The sequence below is a fragment of the Peromyscus californicus genome, unplaced genomic scaffold, assembly GCF_007827085.1.
Source record: "Peromyscus californicus insignis strain IS unplaced genomic scaffold, ASM782708v3 Scaffold_10__1_contigs__length_136768540, whole genome shotgun sequence".
NCBI lineage: Eukaryota > Metazoa > Chordata > Mammalia > Rodentia > Cricetidae > Peromyscus > Peromyscus californicus.
In genome coordinates this window covers 111,495,319-111,513,796 of record NW_026294391.1, presented here as the reverse complement: position 1 = coordinate 111,513,796, position 18,478 = coordinate 111,495,319, and the positions used below count along the sequence as shown (strand labels likewise).

Below are 18,478 nucleotides of genomic sequence, written 5' to 3'. Positions count from 1 at the left end.
GCTGCTGCTCATTTGAGAGAGACAATTAGGAAGCTGTTTTTAGCTCCGTTTTATGCAGTGTTATCACTCATTCTACACATTATAAGACCAGGGGTAAGAGAGATTATATGGTTTGCCAATCTGATCTAGCTAGTAAAGGAAACCAAAGATTTGCATTCTCAATGTGTTGTGCTTTTTCCCCTGTACAAGCATTCTGTTTTCCTTGGAACTTGATCTTATCAGATGGATAATGCAGAAGGAAATGCTAAGAAAGTTTTGGAGTTGTACATTATCACTTTGGAGTGATTGCAGACCCACATCACTGTGTCTACTTTGTTGTTTGGTTTTAGTTCTAGTCATAACACATAATTAATGGGATGTAGATAGGATGTAAGTGAATAGTTGACTTAAGGAAAAGAAGCAAGTTTGATTATTTCATGTAGTTACTTACATGTTGTAAATGAATATTTGACAAGTCTCAGAGGACACTTTGGAGTTGTTCCTAGTGGAGTCTAGTTAGTTGCTAGGGAAAAAGTATTACCTTTTACATGGTCTGAAAACATTAATAAAAGGATAATTCTTAGGAACCATAACATGAAAGTGTTTTGCTCAGCATTCGTGTTACTGAGATTTGACTGACATTTACCTATCTTCCAAACATTTATTGATGTTTTGTAACATTGTCTCAAGAATTGTACTGTTGTGGGTCATAGAAAATTTAGAAGTTAAAAAAATGAACTATATCAGACCAACTTGATTTCACTTTTGATAGGAAATAATGGATAAAAGGCTTGGAAGAAATATATTTACTTTGAGCTTTCACAAAGCTTTTCTTTCCGTATTTCATGACATTTTAATTGACTCACTGGAAATCCCATGTGCTGCTGCCAGAGTAAGAACTTAGCTTTATTCTCCTCTTTAGGTGTGCCTAACCTGTGGCTTGTGGGCCACTAGCTAGGAATGCAGCGTAATACAGAATTATCAATTTACTTAAAACTTTAAGGGTTTTTTGTGATCTTTCCTATAACTAATGATAGTATTCCTTCTTAGTGTCAAAGATTCTGACCCATCGCTATGACTTAGAGAGGACCTTTTGACATTCTGTGTGGTGCAGCAATGAATAGGTAAATTTCCATTCTTCTGACAGCAGTTGACCATGATGAGGGAAAGGCCAGCAAACCTGGCATATGAGCCCCCATTATTCTGGCAAGTAAATAACTCCCCACAGTGTCCCCATCTTTCTTTTCTTTTCTCATTTGTCATGAGCTTACAGTTTTTGTTCTTAGAGACCTTTGTGTTATCACTGGAGATGATTGACACCAGAAGTATCTAGTGCTTGTATCTGCATCAGTTCAACAAACCTCATAACAAAATAATAGAGAAGGTGTGTTATGGGGTAATTCAAAAATTCAAAGCTAACCTTTTTCAAAGAAAAGTAGGCCCTGCTATAGAAATATCATTTTTTGTTTGAGATGAAGTCTTACTACATAGTCTAGCTTGGCAACAAACTTCTGTACTTACACGACCCCCATAGCTTCCTGAGTAGCTGGGTCTATAGGCACAAACCACTGCACCCAGATAGTCCTGTCATTTTAATGGAAGAAGTATAGAAAAAAAGTGGGAGCATTCCTACAAACGACAGAGTCACCATCTTATATTTTAATTCTGAACTTGTCAACAAATCTGCAGAAATTAGAGGGCAACTGTCTTGGAGGATTTATCTTTTTACACCAAGACTCTGTTAAGACTTACATTTTTTTTCCACTAGCGGCTCATATAATAAAGTCTGGGGATGATCCCAGTCCTTAATGGAGACTGGACTTTGGCTTTCTTTTTCTTCTTTAGGATTGAACCAGCTGCCATTTGACCCTGCCAACAACAACGAACCCCTGCAGTTTGGTAGTGCCACTGGCCCTCTGGTCGCAGATGGCCTCATTGAGAATGGAGGGGATTCAAGCAAGAAAAGAAAGAGAACAAATACTCCTGCAGGTAAGCTAGGTGATAATGCACTGTCTTAAATCAGTGCTATTGAGCCAATTTCCCCCATAGCCTGGTAGGTTGTGGGCACTATGCTAGGCAATGTAGGAACTTAGGAACTGCAGAAACAAGTCAGAGGCCCTTGCCCTTTTCATCTGATGGACAGGTCACATATACGAATAACTGGTATTATCACGAGTGCTGTGGCGAATTTGTGCAAGGGAGAAAAGCAGAAATGAGGGAGATTTTGATTGACCTTTAGAGATTATGGAGCACTTCATAGCACATGTGATATTTATAGCAGATCCTCAAAGAATAGGTAGATTTGAAGCAGGAAGAATAAAGAATTTTGATTTTTATAGAAAAGGAATTGTGTGAGTGACTGTTTCACTAGCCACTTGTCTTTTTATGAACATGAAGCAGGATACCCTCGCTTTAACTCTAAATCAGATGATTGCATATATTTCAATCTCTCCAATTCCCAATACTTCTGCAGTGTGTATCATGTCCACATGTCTACTGTTACTTTGATACAGTATTTCACTGTGTAGCCCAAGCTGGCCTCAAAATTATATCTTCCTGCCTTGGTGACTGAGTTGTATGATTAGAGGTTTCACTACCATAGCAAGCCTCACATATCTTTTATGCCCTTAGCATTAATTAGACTACCCGAGAAACAGATTCTCCAAACTCCCCTAAAACAGCACAATGAATTCTTAGCATTCCCTGCAATCTTTTCCTCATTCCTCCTGCCTCATTGGCATATTCTCATCTTTAATTTCTCTAAACACAATGAGAAAACAATAAGAAAACCAAATGTTAACTGATCATTTGATATTCAGGTTTCATCATTTAGGTCATACATCAACCTGAGATATTGGGGTAGGCCTAATTAGACATGTTCATAGGTTTGTTTTTATTTTTCATTATTACTTTTATTTTCAGCTTGCAAAACCAAGTATGTTTAGAACATAGTATCATTTTCTGTCTCTTAGATCATAGTGAAGATACTTGCTAAATATATGTTTGGAAAATAAAAGTACAGTATAAATACTGCCTATATGGAACCCTTAACAAAGGACAGAGTTCTTTTTTGTTCAGTTTGGAAAGGTAAGGTGGATAGCCCAGGAGGTGTCTTAAGTTCTAACCCTGGAGATCTTCCCACCTCTCTCCCCCTGACACTCTCTCTCTCTCTCTCTCTCTCTCTCTCTCTCTCTCTCTCTCTCTCTCTCTCTCTCTCTCTCTCTCTCTCTCTCACCTTAGAGTTCGTTAGCCTCTGAGTTTCCCTTTTCTTCATGTGAAGCAGAAATGAAATCCCTTCTTCAAGGGATTGTTAGGCAAAGTAGTTGAAATGATGTAGGCAGTATTTAGCACCACATCCATGCACAATAACCACTTAATTAATTGCTATTCTTTTCTTATTATATGATATGATCCTCATCTTTTTAAGCATCAATACATTTTACTTTTCAAGGTTATCTATTGTAGGCACAAAGTATGCCTGTCTTTGTGTATGTGTGCTTGTGAACTTATTTGTCTTTTAAAGCCATGTTCAACATACTTCAGCTTTGATCATTTAGGGGGGTCATTGGTTATTGATTGCACTTTAATATTCTATTACAATTTTCAGAGTTTACTAGGGAAGGTTATACAACTTTACCTCTATACGAACTTGTCCTAGGTTATGTTGGTGTTCTGGTTATTACAGATACATTTTATACAAGGTCTGTTACTTTTCTGCAGCCTGCAGTCGCTTTTTCCTCTCAGTGTTCTTTTTTAAAATATTTATTTATTTATTTTACATCTGGACCACAATTTCCTCTCCTTCCTCTCCTCCCATTCCCTCCCTCACATCCTCTACATATTCTTTAGCAGTTCTTCTCCTCTTTCCAATTAGTTAATTAACTTTGAAACTAACAAACAAAAAGTCCTTAAAAAAAAACCTATCCAGCTTTCTAAGTTCATTTCTCACACGTGTATGTTAAATAAGGGCCAAATTGGCTGTCAGTAGAACCTGCCATGGAGAGCATACTCATGATTTATACCATCAACTTTAAAACATCGTTTTTGGCTGCTCTGAGGCTTTTGGATCACTGATTCGTTTTTGCACTGTAATCCTAAGTGATGGGCTAGTTTCAGGCAATACTGTTCTAACTGTGGTTAACTCATGGGGGGGGGAAGAAGGGGTATGTATTAATTTGAATTGTGAACCAGCTTTAAAGAATTGACATTTCATTTCTAATGAGCATTTTCAATGAAAGCCAAGTTAACTGTTGCAGATAAAGGATTTTAACAGTAGATTACACTAATCTATAATTAGCAGAATCAATTTCCATTCAAATAATGAATATTCTGAAGTTCCTTAAAAACAGTGTGTTCTTTAAAATAGGTGGAATAAGCTCCTAGAAGGCTAAATTAACTTCCTTGAAATCCTGTTCACACTATTTGCTTGGTGAGCCCTTTCTTTGTTAAGTAGCACAAAGGTAACACCAACCTGGTTAAATGACCACAAATTTGAAATTAATGTAGTCTAAATTAATGAGGTTTTGCTATAGAAGGAGTCTCATAATTGTTCAACTGGTAACACTGTGATATTGCAAATGCATGGATTGCTTCATAATATGATTTCTTTCTTGTACAGTACTAGACAAAAGGAAGAGGGAAGATGGTTTGTGAATAGGAACTTCTCTCTTTTGTCACCATTTACTAGAACACAGCAAAAAGGGAAGATGGAGTTTGATGTTCTTGTAGAAGCTACGAGACATTTCAGTTCTGAGCCACTGCATGTCTATCTGTTATCATCTCTTGATCATAGTTATGAGTCAAAGCTGACTCTTTGTCCTTCAGTGAAATTGAAGTAAAGCTGAAAAGAAACTTCAGCTGCAGTCCCTCATTATACCTCTTCTTTCCTTTCTTTCTCATTCCAACTGTGTTGCCCCCTTTCAACAAACTGCTTGTCTCCTTTTGGAATAAAGCTAATTTCTTGAAGGTTACTGATGGTTTCTGATGTTGTTTTATTCTCTCAAAGGTTGCTATGGTTTGTCCCCTCAAAGGTTTTTATGTTAGAAGCTTGGTACCAAATATGGCACTGTTGACATGATGAAATCTTTAAGAGCTGGGCCCTCATGACAGATATTTAGGTCATGAGAGCTCTCTCCCTGGTAAATGGATCAATGCTGGTCTCTGAGTGGGTTTGGTCTTGCAGGAATAGATTGATTTCTACAAGGCTACATTTTTATAGAAGGGTATGTCTGGCCTCTTCCTGCTCTCTTGCTTTCTTGCTGGCACATGCGCCCCTTCTCCACATGGCTGATTCATTTTCTCTCTCTCTGAAGTGTAATAATATAGTCTGATGGGGGCACAGTGCAGTTTGGACTTTCCAACCACCAGAATTAGAAACCAAATAAACATTTTGACAAAGTACCCAGCCTTGAATATTTCATCATTATGATACAAAATGGATGGAGACAACCTCAACCTTTTTTGAAGTTAATGTACTTCGGGCAGTTTTTGAAGGACATTTCTTAATGTATTTATGTACATAAAACTCAGATATGTATATTTAATCCCATTTGGTGGCAAGTTCATTGACTTTTAGTTTTTGCCATTTGGTAATGTGAGCCACAGTTTTGCGATACAGGAGTCTGGCTCCCCAGTGACAATGAGTCTTATCTTATCTGTCACTGTAATTTGTACTGATAGCTTCTACCAGCGTATTCAGGGTGCCTTTGTCTTCCAACTTATGTGAAAGCAACAGTTGGTTGTGTCTTTCTCTGAACCAGCCATCCTAGCCTGGCCTTCTCCTTGATGATGCAGCAGGGTTGTGATACAAGGGAGACCTGGTTCTCCACCAAGAGAGTGACAATATAGACCCCTGCTTGAAGGACAGGAGGTCTCTTAGTAAGGGGACCCCTTTGCCAGAAGCTTTTTTTCCCCAGCCCATGTCAACAGCTTCTACATTTCTTCTGCTTTGTGCCTGGCCTCCTCTTGTAGGCAAGATTAAACAATGCCTAGGTGAACTGGTAATCACAAGAGGATAGGGATAAGGAAGCTAGTATTTGACGAATCAGGTGAGGTCCCTTAGGGGCTGGATGTACTGTCCCAATTCTAAAGTTCTCTGGCCTTTTCTCAAACAGAGGATTCAGCACCACTTTGGCATCTTGCTTTATGATAGCAAAAGCTGGGGCCAGCTTCTTCCCATTGGTCCTTATTACTTTTGCTTGACTGAGAGGAGAGCCTTCAGACAAATTGTAACCACCTTAATCTCTTATTTAATTTGATGCAATGAAAAAAAAATCTTCTTTGAATTGCCTCTTCTTTTATGTTCCTTAGCTCCCATTTGCTAAGAAATCCACACATTCTTTGTACCTTTTTTCTTCCTTCATCTTGAGTGTATTATTGTACATATTTATAGAAAAGAAATAAAGGTTAAATAAACTTACCCAAGGCTGAACATGCAGTAAGTGGCTTATGGAGCACTCCGACTCCAAAGCCTATTTCTAACTACTATGCTGTAGTTACTATGTCTGTGTAATAGGAACTCAGACTCGTTATTAAAGCATATATTAAACATCAGTGGCAGACTAGGGAAAGCTATATTTGAAAGTAAATAGTACAGAATAAGATGAGCAGAGCTTGAGTTTCATCATTTCAAGCAATCTCTTCAAATTTTGAGATGATTATAATTCATTCTTTACAGTTTTCTTTCCTGCTGCTCCCCAAAACAAATCTTCTATTTCAGCCAAGCTAATGAGCTGTACTTCTTCAAAGGCACTACCTTACCCACTCCATTCATTCACTTACATAGCCTCACTGGTCCTTAAAGGTCAAATTCAGTTCCTTAAGAGAGCACACTTCTCAAGCAGCCATAAAGGTCTTGTGAAAAGAAAACCTGTCCCTCATGACCGTCATTGTCTCATTAGCAGGTGAATGTCTTAAGTGCCCAAGAGAAACTTAATGGGTGGAGTTTTGGGGTTCAATGTTCACCAGTGTCAGTGAAGTAGATTAGCAACTGAAATTCAGTATTGCTGCCACATTTGACCACACAATCTGAAGTATCTGACTACTTTGTAGCCTTTATCTTAAAGTGAGTTTAGAGTTCTTCAGACTGTGCTTGCGCTCACGCTCACATTATAGCTTTATACTTATAGAAATATTTCCTTGGTCATGCTTCAGTTGCATAAATTGCTATGGTAGCAGTGAAGTAATGTCTTTAAAATGCCGCTCTATGTCAAATGAGTTTGTTAAACAATGGGAAATTAAAATTCCAAGTTCCTTTCTATAAGATGACACTGTTGCCAGATTTGAGAACCATATGGCTTTTTGGAAGGACAAATACCAAACACTAAAGTGGAAGAATCAATGAGTCAATATGGCAGACTGAATAATGACTAAAATGGAATGGATTACAGTATCATTCACTAGAATTCAAAGAAAGTGTCAACATCCTTCACGACTAGGCAAGTAGGGAATTAACTAGAAAAAATTACTATATTCTAGTGAATATCCAGTCATTGATATAGTCCTATTTCCATTGTCTTTTATATATAGGCCTGTATTGAAAGGCATGCTTGCATTTAAATATCTGGTGCTGAGCTGGGGCATATTGATTAGTGGTAGTGTATCTGCCTAACATGTGTAAGGTCTCACGTTTTGTTCTCATTATTGTAATAAACAAATAAAAAAAACTTGATATCTAGTACTAAGTGGTATTGCCAAGGTTAAGGTGAATAATGAATCACTCAGTATAAAAAGAGAGCTCTCCACCCATTTTCCACTTGCAATGATTGCATCCCAAGTGTCAGTTCCTTCAGGAAAATACTTCAATTTATTAGTGTTCCACATCAGTGTGGTGACTCTCTTAAAGGATTTTCATAGTCATTAGTTTATACAGATGAGATACTATTAACTGGAGAGGAGAACGAGCTTTGACCAACATATACTAGCATCACTAGGAATGTTTCATTAAGATAAGAACCCCACCCCCATCCACGTACTAATCAGACCCAACCCTGTTTAGCTTCTGAGATCAGAGGAGACTGGGCGTTGAGGGTGTTATGACCTGAATGGTGGTGTGTTACCACAGGGTGCTATAGGAACAATGTGTGTTGAAATCTGAGGGCCATGCTGAGCTGGCACTGTCCTCTGGCCCTGCTCCTGGCTGGCTACTGCAGCACAGGATCTGGCCCCACCCTTCACAGGAGAGCTGGCCCCACACTCAGGAGAGAGTGGTCCCACCCCTCACTGTAGGCATAGGAGAACTGGCCATAGAAGAGCTGGGTCCGTCCTTCACCTGAGGGGTCATTTGCAGCACCCAGGACTGACCAAATCAGCTACCACCCAGAGCCACATCCAGGACCTTTGAGTTGGTGTGCACTACCGCCACCCGTTCACCATGTCTGAGCGAGGGGCTGTGGATTAAAAAATAGAGACAAGAAACAGCGAGTCTTTGTAGCTGGAGAATTTCTCTCCAGCTACAAATTCTCCAGCTACAAGTTGGTCCACCCCAACATCTACCCCATCTATGAACTACCCCAGTGCATGAAGGGACTGGTTCTGCAGAACCATAGCCACAGGATCTCCATGACTCAGGGCAACAGCAGGATTTCCAAGAAGAGTTTCTGTGAGTATCCAGTATTTATGGGTGTACCAGCAGCCAGAGGCCTTGAACTAGACCAACAACTCATTGCAATGAACATTTGCAAGTAAAGCTAAGTGGACGAAAGGGTATACTGTGTGACATACCACAGCTCCCAATGGCACTAAGATGAATGAAGAGGGGTTGGAGAGGTGGGAAAAATGAAGGACTGAAGTGGTTTTTTGTTTTATTTTGTTTTCAATTAATAGTTTTTAAATTTTCTGTTGGAGGAACACTATGAAGGTGGGGGCAGATATGAAGGGAATGGGAAATAAGTAGGATTAGGGTACATGATGTGAAATTCTCAAAGAATCAATTAAAAATTATGTTAAAAAAGATAAGGACCTCAAGAATGTATTTAATCCTGTTCATAGACATCATAACTATTCTAGTTTGTTGTGATAAACACCATAACCAAAAGCACCTTGGGGGAGGAAAAGGTTTGTTTGACTTACACTTCATGTCATAGTTCATCATTGAGGGAAGTTAGGACAGGAACTCAAACAGGAATATGGAAGTTAGAACTGAAGAAGAAACCATGGAGGAACACTCGTTACTGGCTTGTTCCCAGGCTCACATTCAGCTACCTTTCTTATATAGCCCAAGTCCACTTGTCTAGGCTTGGTACTGCAGACAGTGGGCTGAGCCTTCCTATGCCCTCCCTCACAGATATGCCCACAGGCCAGTCTGACGGAGGCAGTTCTTCAAATGAGGTTCCATCTTCCCAGTGTATCAAGTTGACAACCATTATCAGCCATCACACTAACTTATTATCAAGAATTTCTGTTACTGTTTCTGACAATCAAAGCAAGAGTCAACAATGTAATGACAGTAAACATTTGCACCAATGCCAAGTTTATAATAATACGAGGAAGTGAGCCTGCAGAGCAGCAAGAAAGGTTTGGTTAGATATAGAGAACTGTATTGGAATGAGTTATCAAGGAAGTTGCTCAAGCTCACTTGGAAAGGGAAATACAAAATTAGATGAAAATACTCATCTGCCTGGGAGTGTTTTTATTTCCTTTCTTATCTAGAAAAAGAGCAACAAACTGGGGAACTTTTCTGTGACACTTAAAGCCCTTTGATTTACCTCAGACTCACAGGCTTGAGACTTTGATTTCACATGTACTTTGAAGTCCACAAATGAAAACATTGATTGTTTTTAAAGAGGGAGAATGCCACCATTTTTTTTATCTTGGTGTGTGGTATTTCTAGCATGTCAGCTGAATTATTATAGTGCCAAAGGCAAGAAGAGCCTATTGTTCCTTCCAGTGGAATTAAAATACAAAAAGAATAGACTAATCACCCAACTTAGTTTCTTTAGTCCTTTGGACATTTTTATCTAATTATAGTTTCAAAAAATAAAACCATTATCTTGATAACTGAAGAGATCAAAAGGTAACTAAACTACTTGCTTTCTCAGGTATGATAGAATCTCAGTGTGAAAAATTTGTCTTCAAGAACTATCTTGAGATGGGGAAAATGAGGATGGTACAGAAAAGGCAGGGTAGAAAAATGCAAATGCATCTCCTAAATTTTCTCAACTATTACAATAGCTTTGGATTGATTTTATAAGTTCATTGCAGCGAAGTCTTTAGGCATTAGTAGCTTGGCAGACAGTGGGTTTAAGGTCAACCTCGTACGTTGGTGTTAAAAGGGCTAGTGGTAAAAACTGAATCGTAATATTTTAGACTTGGAAACAACTTTGTCTGACTACATTTTTATAAGTAAAGAATTGAGACCTGTAGAAGGTATGAAGTCACATGTTTAATTCTGAGACCTAGATGTAATTATGGCCAGACCTATGTAAATATTTCAATTTGGCTAATACTGTGTGATTATTTTATTGTTACTAAAAAACGTGAAGTGCTGACTTCTCCTACACTAATACCATTATATGATTTGTAGCAAACTAAGCTGGTGACATGTGAGACCCCATATCTCTTATGCTGCTACCCAGGGGAAAGCTCTTTGATCTTCAGATAGAGAAAGACTTTGTGATTAGGAAATACTTGTGAGGGAATTACTTCTGTCAACATGGTACACGTGTAGCTTAGAAGCACAGAAGAAATTCTTCATGATATCTGCTTACTTTTGTGTCCCCACTGCCATCCCACCCTTAAGTCCACTTCATCCATATAAAAAACATTTATAAGTATGATTTATCTGTGATTTAAACTTGGTTGTATAATATTGTCTAGAGCAGTGGTTCTCAACCTTCCTAATGCTGTGACCCTTTAATACAGTTCCTCATGTTGTGGTGACTCCCCAAACATAACATTATTTCATTGCTACTTCATAACTATAATTTTGCTACTGTTATGAATTGTAATGTAAATATCTGATATATAGGATATCTGATATTGGACCCACTAGGGAGTTAAGACTGACAGGTTGAGAACCGCTGGTTTAGAGACTATCTCTTGATTTTTTAAAATTTTTTTTGAGAATTTTGTACATAGGCATTGTACTTACATCATTTGGATCTCTCCTTCTCTCTCCTCCAACTTCTCCTATGCCCCCAAAATTCATGATCCCATCTTTAAGTATTATATATACTTATATATATGTATATAATATATATAATATTATATTATCTATTATGTATACATTTGGATATATAAGCACAGCCTTCTGTGTCTATTTGGTTGTATTCTTATGTATATGTCTTTATGGATGACTGCTTGGGATTAGATAACCCATAATTGGATTCATCCCTAGAGAAGACTGGTTTGCCCTCTCTTAATTTCTTGTAGCTATTCATCCTGGCATATGACCTTATGAGAGTCTCCCCATCCACCTTGGCATGTCATTGTCCAAGTCTTGATTTGGCAACCATAAGTTTGAGATTTCATAGATGGAGCTTCCCAGTCATATGTAGAAGTTGCTAGCTCACAGTGGAAGTCCTTGTCCCTTGTGTCTTGCAGTCTTTCTGGTCCCTTTTCTGCAATGTTCCCTGAACCTTAGGTATAGAAACTATGTTATAGAAGTATCAGTTAAGGATGGATATTCCTGCAGTCAGTTGTTCTCTGAATTTTGAGCAGTTGAAGCTTTCTTTAATGGTCTGTCTGTTGTAAAAAAAAAAAATCTTTGATGAGGGTGAGAGCTACACTTATCTGTAGATATAAGGATATGTATTTAGGATACAGTTGGAGGCCCACTCGATATCCAGGAATTCATGTATGGTTCTGTGAACATACCCAACTACCTTTGGCCAGTGAGGTCATGGACCCTAGAAGAGAACCTACTACCCCCACTTTCAAATTTCTTGAGTTTTAGTCAGACTTGTTTAAAAAACAAAAAACAAAAAACAGCCTTAGGTCAGTTAATTTCAATTTCAGAGTAAGAGGATTCTTGCATTTTGGGAGGTTCTGTTCGTTTCTCTTAGCTCAGTAAAGTTAAGGTCTTTTTTCTTGTCTTTTGGGCCTGAAAGGACCTTTTGGCATTGGTAAGAAAAAGGAACATACTTCGACATTCAGTGAAAATTAGTTTGGGTACTGAATTTGTCACTAACTAGTCTTTTGACCTTGAATAAATTGCAGAAGCCATTTCTAAGTATCAGTTTTAAATCTATGTAACATGAAAAGCATTTTTAAATCTGTCAAATACTTCTGTGGTTACTGCCCTGAACATAAGCATTTGAGAGCCTGAAGGTACCATATTGCTTTTCTCTATTATTTTATGAATTAAACCAAGGAAAACAAACAAAGAAACTTTGTGATAAACAAAATACTCCCTTAGTCTCATTATACATGAAACCATTCTAAGGAATGTAGCTTGAGCCTAAGGCTCAATGAAGCCTTTAAACACCTCTAGCTCCAAATCTATCCTTCAGTAGGAATCAATCGACTTGTTGGGACCAGCCGACCCATCAAACAGCACCTGAATAAGGGAGTGAGGATTAAGAAAAGACAGATAGAAAAACAGACATAAAAGAAAAGGCAGAGACATAGGATAGAATCGGGAGGGCTCTCAGTGAATACTGCAGCAGCTCCAAATTTATTTCTCATAGCCTGTTTATTCCCAAAGCAAGGGGAGCAAAAGACTTCCTTACCATGGTTCAAGGAACAAACAAGCGTAAACACCTCCTTAATTCTCAAAACACCTAGTAACCACGCCTTTGGCCAAACATCCTGTTATTTGGTCTTGAGGAACAAAACATCTAGTAACCACATCTTTGGCCATCATCCTGTTATCCAGCCTTAAGGAGCAAAAACAAGCTTGAACTCTCTGACCTCAAAGTCAAGATGGAATCAAGTCACAAGCTGGAGTCACTGTGAGCACGCACATCTGCTCCTTACCATCTTAGTGGCATTGAGAGTGGTGGCATGTACCACACTTAAATAGAAACTAGAAATGTTTGGCAAGGTGGGCCTACAAGCATTTCTCTATATCCATGGTAGGATGAAATTCTTGAGACATTTCTATAGCATTTTCTTTACTCTCTTACAAATAACTTGGAAATTTCCTCCTCCCCGTGAAATGATAACAAGTGAGATAAGAGCATCCACATCCTCAAACATTGGCATTTGCTTTAAGATTAGCATGACTTGATGTTCTACACCCTATCCTTAGGATTCTTTTATACAATGGGTAATCGGCAATGACAGTCCATTGTGTTGGAACAAAGAAATAGTGTTGTTCTAGTATGCCTGTATTACATTTAGATTTTTTCAACTTATGTCTTTTATGAATTATACATGGGGGACCCCAAGGGTATCCCGCATGTGCAGGGAAACATGCTGGCATGCAGGGAAAATGAATTGGTGGGCTGGTGGGTGACCCAGGCCATGCGGGAATGGCAGTGAGGTGGCTGGTGGAATTCACAACCCAGATGCTGCATCTGCACGGAAATGGTTTATTATAAAAGAGAGACGAAGAGAAGATGGGAAAGAGGGAGAGAAGAGATAGAGAGAGAGGGGGATGTAGCTGGAAAAAACTTCAGCTATGGGGGAGAAAGAGAGAAAGGGGTTGAGGGGTGCACACCTTGTGGGAGTGGAGAGAGAGCAGAAGAGAGAGAGAGAGACAGAGAGAGAGACAGAGAGAGAGAGAGAGACAGAGAGAGAGAGAGAGAGAGAGAGAGAGAGAGAGAGAGAGAGAAAGAGACAGAGAGAGAGAGAGAGAGAGAGAGAGAGAGAGAGAGAGAGAGAGAGAGAGAGAGAGAGAGAGAGAGAGAGAGAGAGGAAGGGGAGGAGTTTTTCCTTTATGTCAGGATGCAGGGTGGGCCCCTAGGGGCAGGTCAGAATATTAACAATGTCAAGACAAATTCTAGGTGAAACCAACCTCATATTAGTTCCACACAGTGAAGAGATTTCATTTTTATGAATTTCAAATACAGAACATTTCTGGTACCTTTTCAACATCATTCATATGAAGTTGCAAATTTTAAAAGTCTCAACTATCTCTTCTAACATATAACAATGAAAATACTTTTTAGAGGGCTGGTGATATGGCTTAGCAGGTAAAATCACTTGCTTCAAAGACAAGACTGACAACCTGAGTTTGATCCCTAGGACCTGTCACTGCTCTAGAGGCATTAGGACCTGGGAGAATAGAGCTGATAAATGAGGTGGACTAAAGTCTCATGCAACAGCCAACTTTATTCAGAGCCTCAGACAATTGTACTCTGAGGGTTAAGGTCATATGAGTAAAGTTCTCATGAGTTCAAGCTGTATACAATCACAAGAACAAGCCACATGTGGCAAAACATGTTTTTCCATAGAGGCATATAAGCAAATAACAATAGCCAGTTGTAATGAGTAATCTGAAGTAAACTCACTCCTACCCACTATACCTGGGAGGGGCATGAAAAAACATTGCAAGAATAATTCCATGTTTTGAAGAAACTGGGGTCACCAGGTTCTTTCTTGTTTTCTTGGCATGATCTCACTAGTACTCAGAACTCAGAAATCTCCTCACATGACTCAATTCCTGGCCCATGTTCCATCAAGGACCCACACATTGGAAATAGAAAACCAATTCCTGCTAATGTTCTCTCAGACCTCCCCACTTGCACCATGGCACATGGTACATGGAACATTGGAGTAAGTGGGTATGCCTAGACAACTGTGGTTCAAAATATAAGAAATATGCAAAATGAGACTTTGAGAAAGTAAAATGCTTCTGTAGAGCAAAAAAAAATCTTCATTTGAGTGAAGAGGGAGACTACAGAATGGGAAAAATATCTATACTAGCTATACATCTGACAGTGTCTAGAATATACAAAGAACACAAAAATAAACACCAAGGAAATAAACAACCCATTTAAAAAAAATGGAGTTTGGAACTAAACAGAGAATTCTCAAAGAAATACAGATGGCCGAGAAGCGTTGTTTTTAAGTCTCCAACAGCACTAGCTAACAGAGAAATGCAAATTGAAACCACTTTGAGATTTCATCTCTCCCTAGTCATAATGGCTAAGATAAAAAAAATTATGACAAATGTTGTCATAGATATAGGTTATGGAGAATACTTACTGCTGGTGGGAGTGCAGACTGGTGCAGGCACTGTGGAAATCAGTGTGAAGGTTCCTCAAAAATCTAAAAATAGATCTACCGCACCATCCAACTATTCTATTCACAATAGGCAGGAAATGGAATCAGCCTAGATATCCATCAACTGATGACTGGATAATGAAAATGTGGTTCATGTACACAATGGAATATTATTCAGCTAGTAAGAAAAATGAAATTGTGAACTTAGAAGGTAAATGGATGCAGTTGGAAATAATTACTCTGAGGGATTAGAGAGATGGCTCAACATTTAACAGCACTTACTGCTCTTGAAGAGGACCATGATTGACTTCCCATCACATACATGGCATCTAACCACAGCCTATAGTTCTAATTTCAGGAGATGCAATGGCTTGCCTCTTGTAGCCTCCGTGGTCACTAGACATTCAAGTAGGGGTGTGTGTGTGTGTGTGTGTGTGTGTGTGTGTGTGTGTGTGTGTGTATGTGTGTGTGTGCAAAACACTCATACACATGAAATAAAAATGAACAAATATTTTTAAAGTAATTATTCTGAGTGGGGTAACCCAGATCCAGAAAGACAGCCACTACATGTTCTTTCTCAAATGTGGATGCTAGCTTGAGTCTTTAGATAAGTACATTTTAATTGGAATACCCATAGAAATCAGAAAACTAATAAGGGGGCATGGGGGCATTTCAAGGGAAAAGGGTAAGAACACTAGTGGCTTGACAGGAGAGAGGAGAATAATGGGACATGAAGGGTTAAATGGGGTGGGGCATGATAGAGAAACAAGTAGTGTGAGGGATAGCTAGCTCTAGAGACCTTCTTACAAATACATATGCATATGTATATATATATATATATGCATAAGTAGTTTCTCAATAAGAGGGAGACAGTGCCTCTTCCAGACACCATAGGCTACAAATAAAAAGCCCTGTGACAGGTATCGGTTAGCTCTTTCTAAAGTGTTGGTTAGTGAAATCCCACCCCACCCCCCAGACATTATAGGTTGTTGCCACTGTTTTAACCTCTATAACTTAGTAGTAAGACCCTATTGATGAAGATACCATATACACAAGACAGGATATAGAGAAATCAAGCTGGTACTGACCTGGAAGTTTCACTCTTGCTATTTTTCATAGTGCTGGAAGATGCTTGCAAATTCATGGAAGGAAAAGTCATTATCCACCTTATCCAACTGTGAATAAACTTGGCCTATCAAGATATATCCACAGTTACAATAGTGGCACAAATGTTATGGTAGTCACAAACTACTTTTTAATTGGATTTAAAGCCTACTCCACAAGATGGACCTTATTCCTAGTAGTCATTAATTGAACCAAAACCCCATCCATGACTGGTTAGGTCATAGAACTAAGGGAGAACCTAACAGGTCATTCTGCTGAATGGATAAAATAATAAGCTGTCCCCTATATTCTTCATACCCATAGGTTAGTGCATAGCTCAACCCTTGTCAGAGAACCTTTTTTTTTTTTTTTTTTTTTTTGCAGAGATGGCGATTAATACAGACATGCAATTGGTCGACATGCAGAGAATAAGAGACTATGGAGTGCTCAACTCTAAACATTTTTAGCTTATCCCTTCCCCATGGCTCAGGCATCATTAGGGAAGAGGTGATTGAAATACTCTAAGAGCAAGAGGTAGTAGTGGATGTCTGCAAGCAGAACAGTATTTGCTGGGCATGACAATGTTTTTACATACATGAACTCACAGCATCTTTGACTACATGTACAGGACCTGCACAAATTAAAGCCAGCCAGAATACCAGCATGTACTATAGAGGAACTCATGAAATCCCACCATGAATGGCTCTTGGCATTTGCGGTATGGACAGTCCATTTTCTACAGGAATGTGGCTCCTGAGAGGCTAGCTAGCTCCCATAGATTGCCCTACACATACACACATACAGATAACACTAAGCAGTCTCTGGTTTTTGATTTTTTTTAAACACATGGGGCAATAGAGATTGCTCAGTGACTACCAGTGGATACTGCTCTTGCAGGGGATCAGAGTTTAGTTCCCAGGACCCACATCAGTTGGCTGACAACAACCTGTAACTCCCACTCCAGGGCATTCTATGTGTGTGTCCTTCCAGAGCACCCACACAAATATACACATACTCCCACTCAGGCACACATATATACATCACACATAACTAAATAAAATAGAAGTATTTTGTATAAAACACATAAAGTTGATTAGGAAATGTGACATAATAAAAGTCAATCTTAAAGAAAAAGAACATAGGAAGTTGGGATGAAAAGTCATAGGGGGATAGAGGAGGAATTCACAGGGGGTAGATTGGACCAAAACATATCATATGTATGTCTGAGATTATCAAGCAGAAATAAAAGAAAAATATTAGTAATGTAGACTATTCTATGACTGACTATGTCCCGAATGTTCTGTTAGAAACTAAGGTGACAGAAAACTAAAAGATAGAAGAAAATCAAGTACTATGTAAATGTTGCGCTTTCTGTGTATCTGAACACAGAACAAAGAGATAACCTTATTTGCAATTTTTTCTCTGCTATGTTTCCTGGTGTCCACTTAATATTTGCTGGAATCCATGAAGATGAAACTCCTTATGGCTATGAGCAAGAGGCCGTTCTTGATTTTTTTTTCAATTTTGAATTTCCTTAATAGTTTAAACTGTTGGGTTTAATATTTGTAGCCTATAGTACTCCTCATTGAGCCGTTTGCTGTGTAATGGAATTTTAAAATATTCCTCATATTCCATATTGTATTTTAAGCAAAAAAGAGGTCTCCCGTGCAAGTTGTTTTATGAAACGCTGTGAGGGTTGATGAGCGTTATACACAAATCCAGTAGAGACATGCCCAAGTGCAGAAACAAGTGTACTGATTTGCAGGGTGGGGGCAATGCTTAGCAGGAGGCCTCCCCTCACTCTAGTCACTTTTCCTGCATGCTGGCCTCAATAACAGTAACAGCAGCAGGGGCAGTGGTAGCTGTTATTAAATATCGATTCTATGCCAACCACTCTGACCAAGTGCTTTACATATATAAGCTCCAGCAGTCTTTACAACAAACCTGTAAGGTAGACATTCATTCTTTTGTTTGGGGGTATTTCTTTAATTTGATGCTTGGACAACATGGCACCTTCTCAGGCTCCAAGTGGTAAGTTAGAGAATAGGTCTTTAGAGGGAGGCATGTGACCAGCACATGTTCTGGGTCCTGGCTCTCACCTTAGACAAGTTGCTGCAGGTATTTGAACCTCAGTTTCCTTATCAAGTAATCCAGGTATGAAGCTATTTTAGAATTCATTCAGAAATTAGAGTGCTTAGTACATTGCATTTTTGTTCAATTAATATTTACTTAGTCTTAATAAGTGTAAGTCATTTTGGTAGGTACTAGGTTATTACAGTAAGATGTG

General features: G+C 38.8%; 1 protein-coding gene across 6 annotated transcripts in view; it reads left to right on the top strand.

Moving 5' to 3' along the window:
• Positions 1 to 18,478, top strand: part of Enox2 (ecto-NOX disulfide-thiol exchanger 2) — a 290,736-nt gene that overhangs the window by 118,956 nt on the left and 153,302 nt on the right. For 4 of the 6 annotated variants that reach the window (XM_052739180.1, XM_052739171.1, XM_052739164.1 and 1 more), the window contains one exon: positions 1,825 to 1,968. The exons of the other annotated variants lie outside the window; for them this stretch is intronic. Coding sequence is in view for 2 of the 4 variants with exons in the window: in XM_052739164.1 (XP_052595124.1) it covers positions 1,825 to 1,968 (144 nt within the window). In the remaining 2 variants the exon portion in view is untranslated. The remainder of the gene's footprint in view (positions 1 to 1,824; positions 1,969 to 18,478) is intronic. 6 annotated transcript variants of the gene reach the window in all.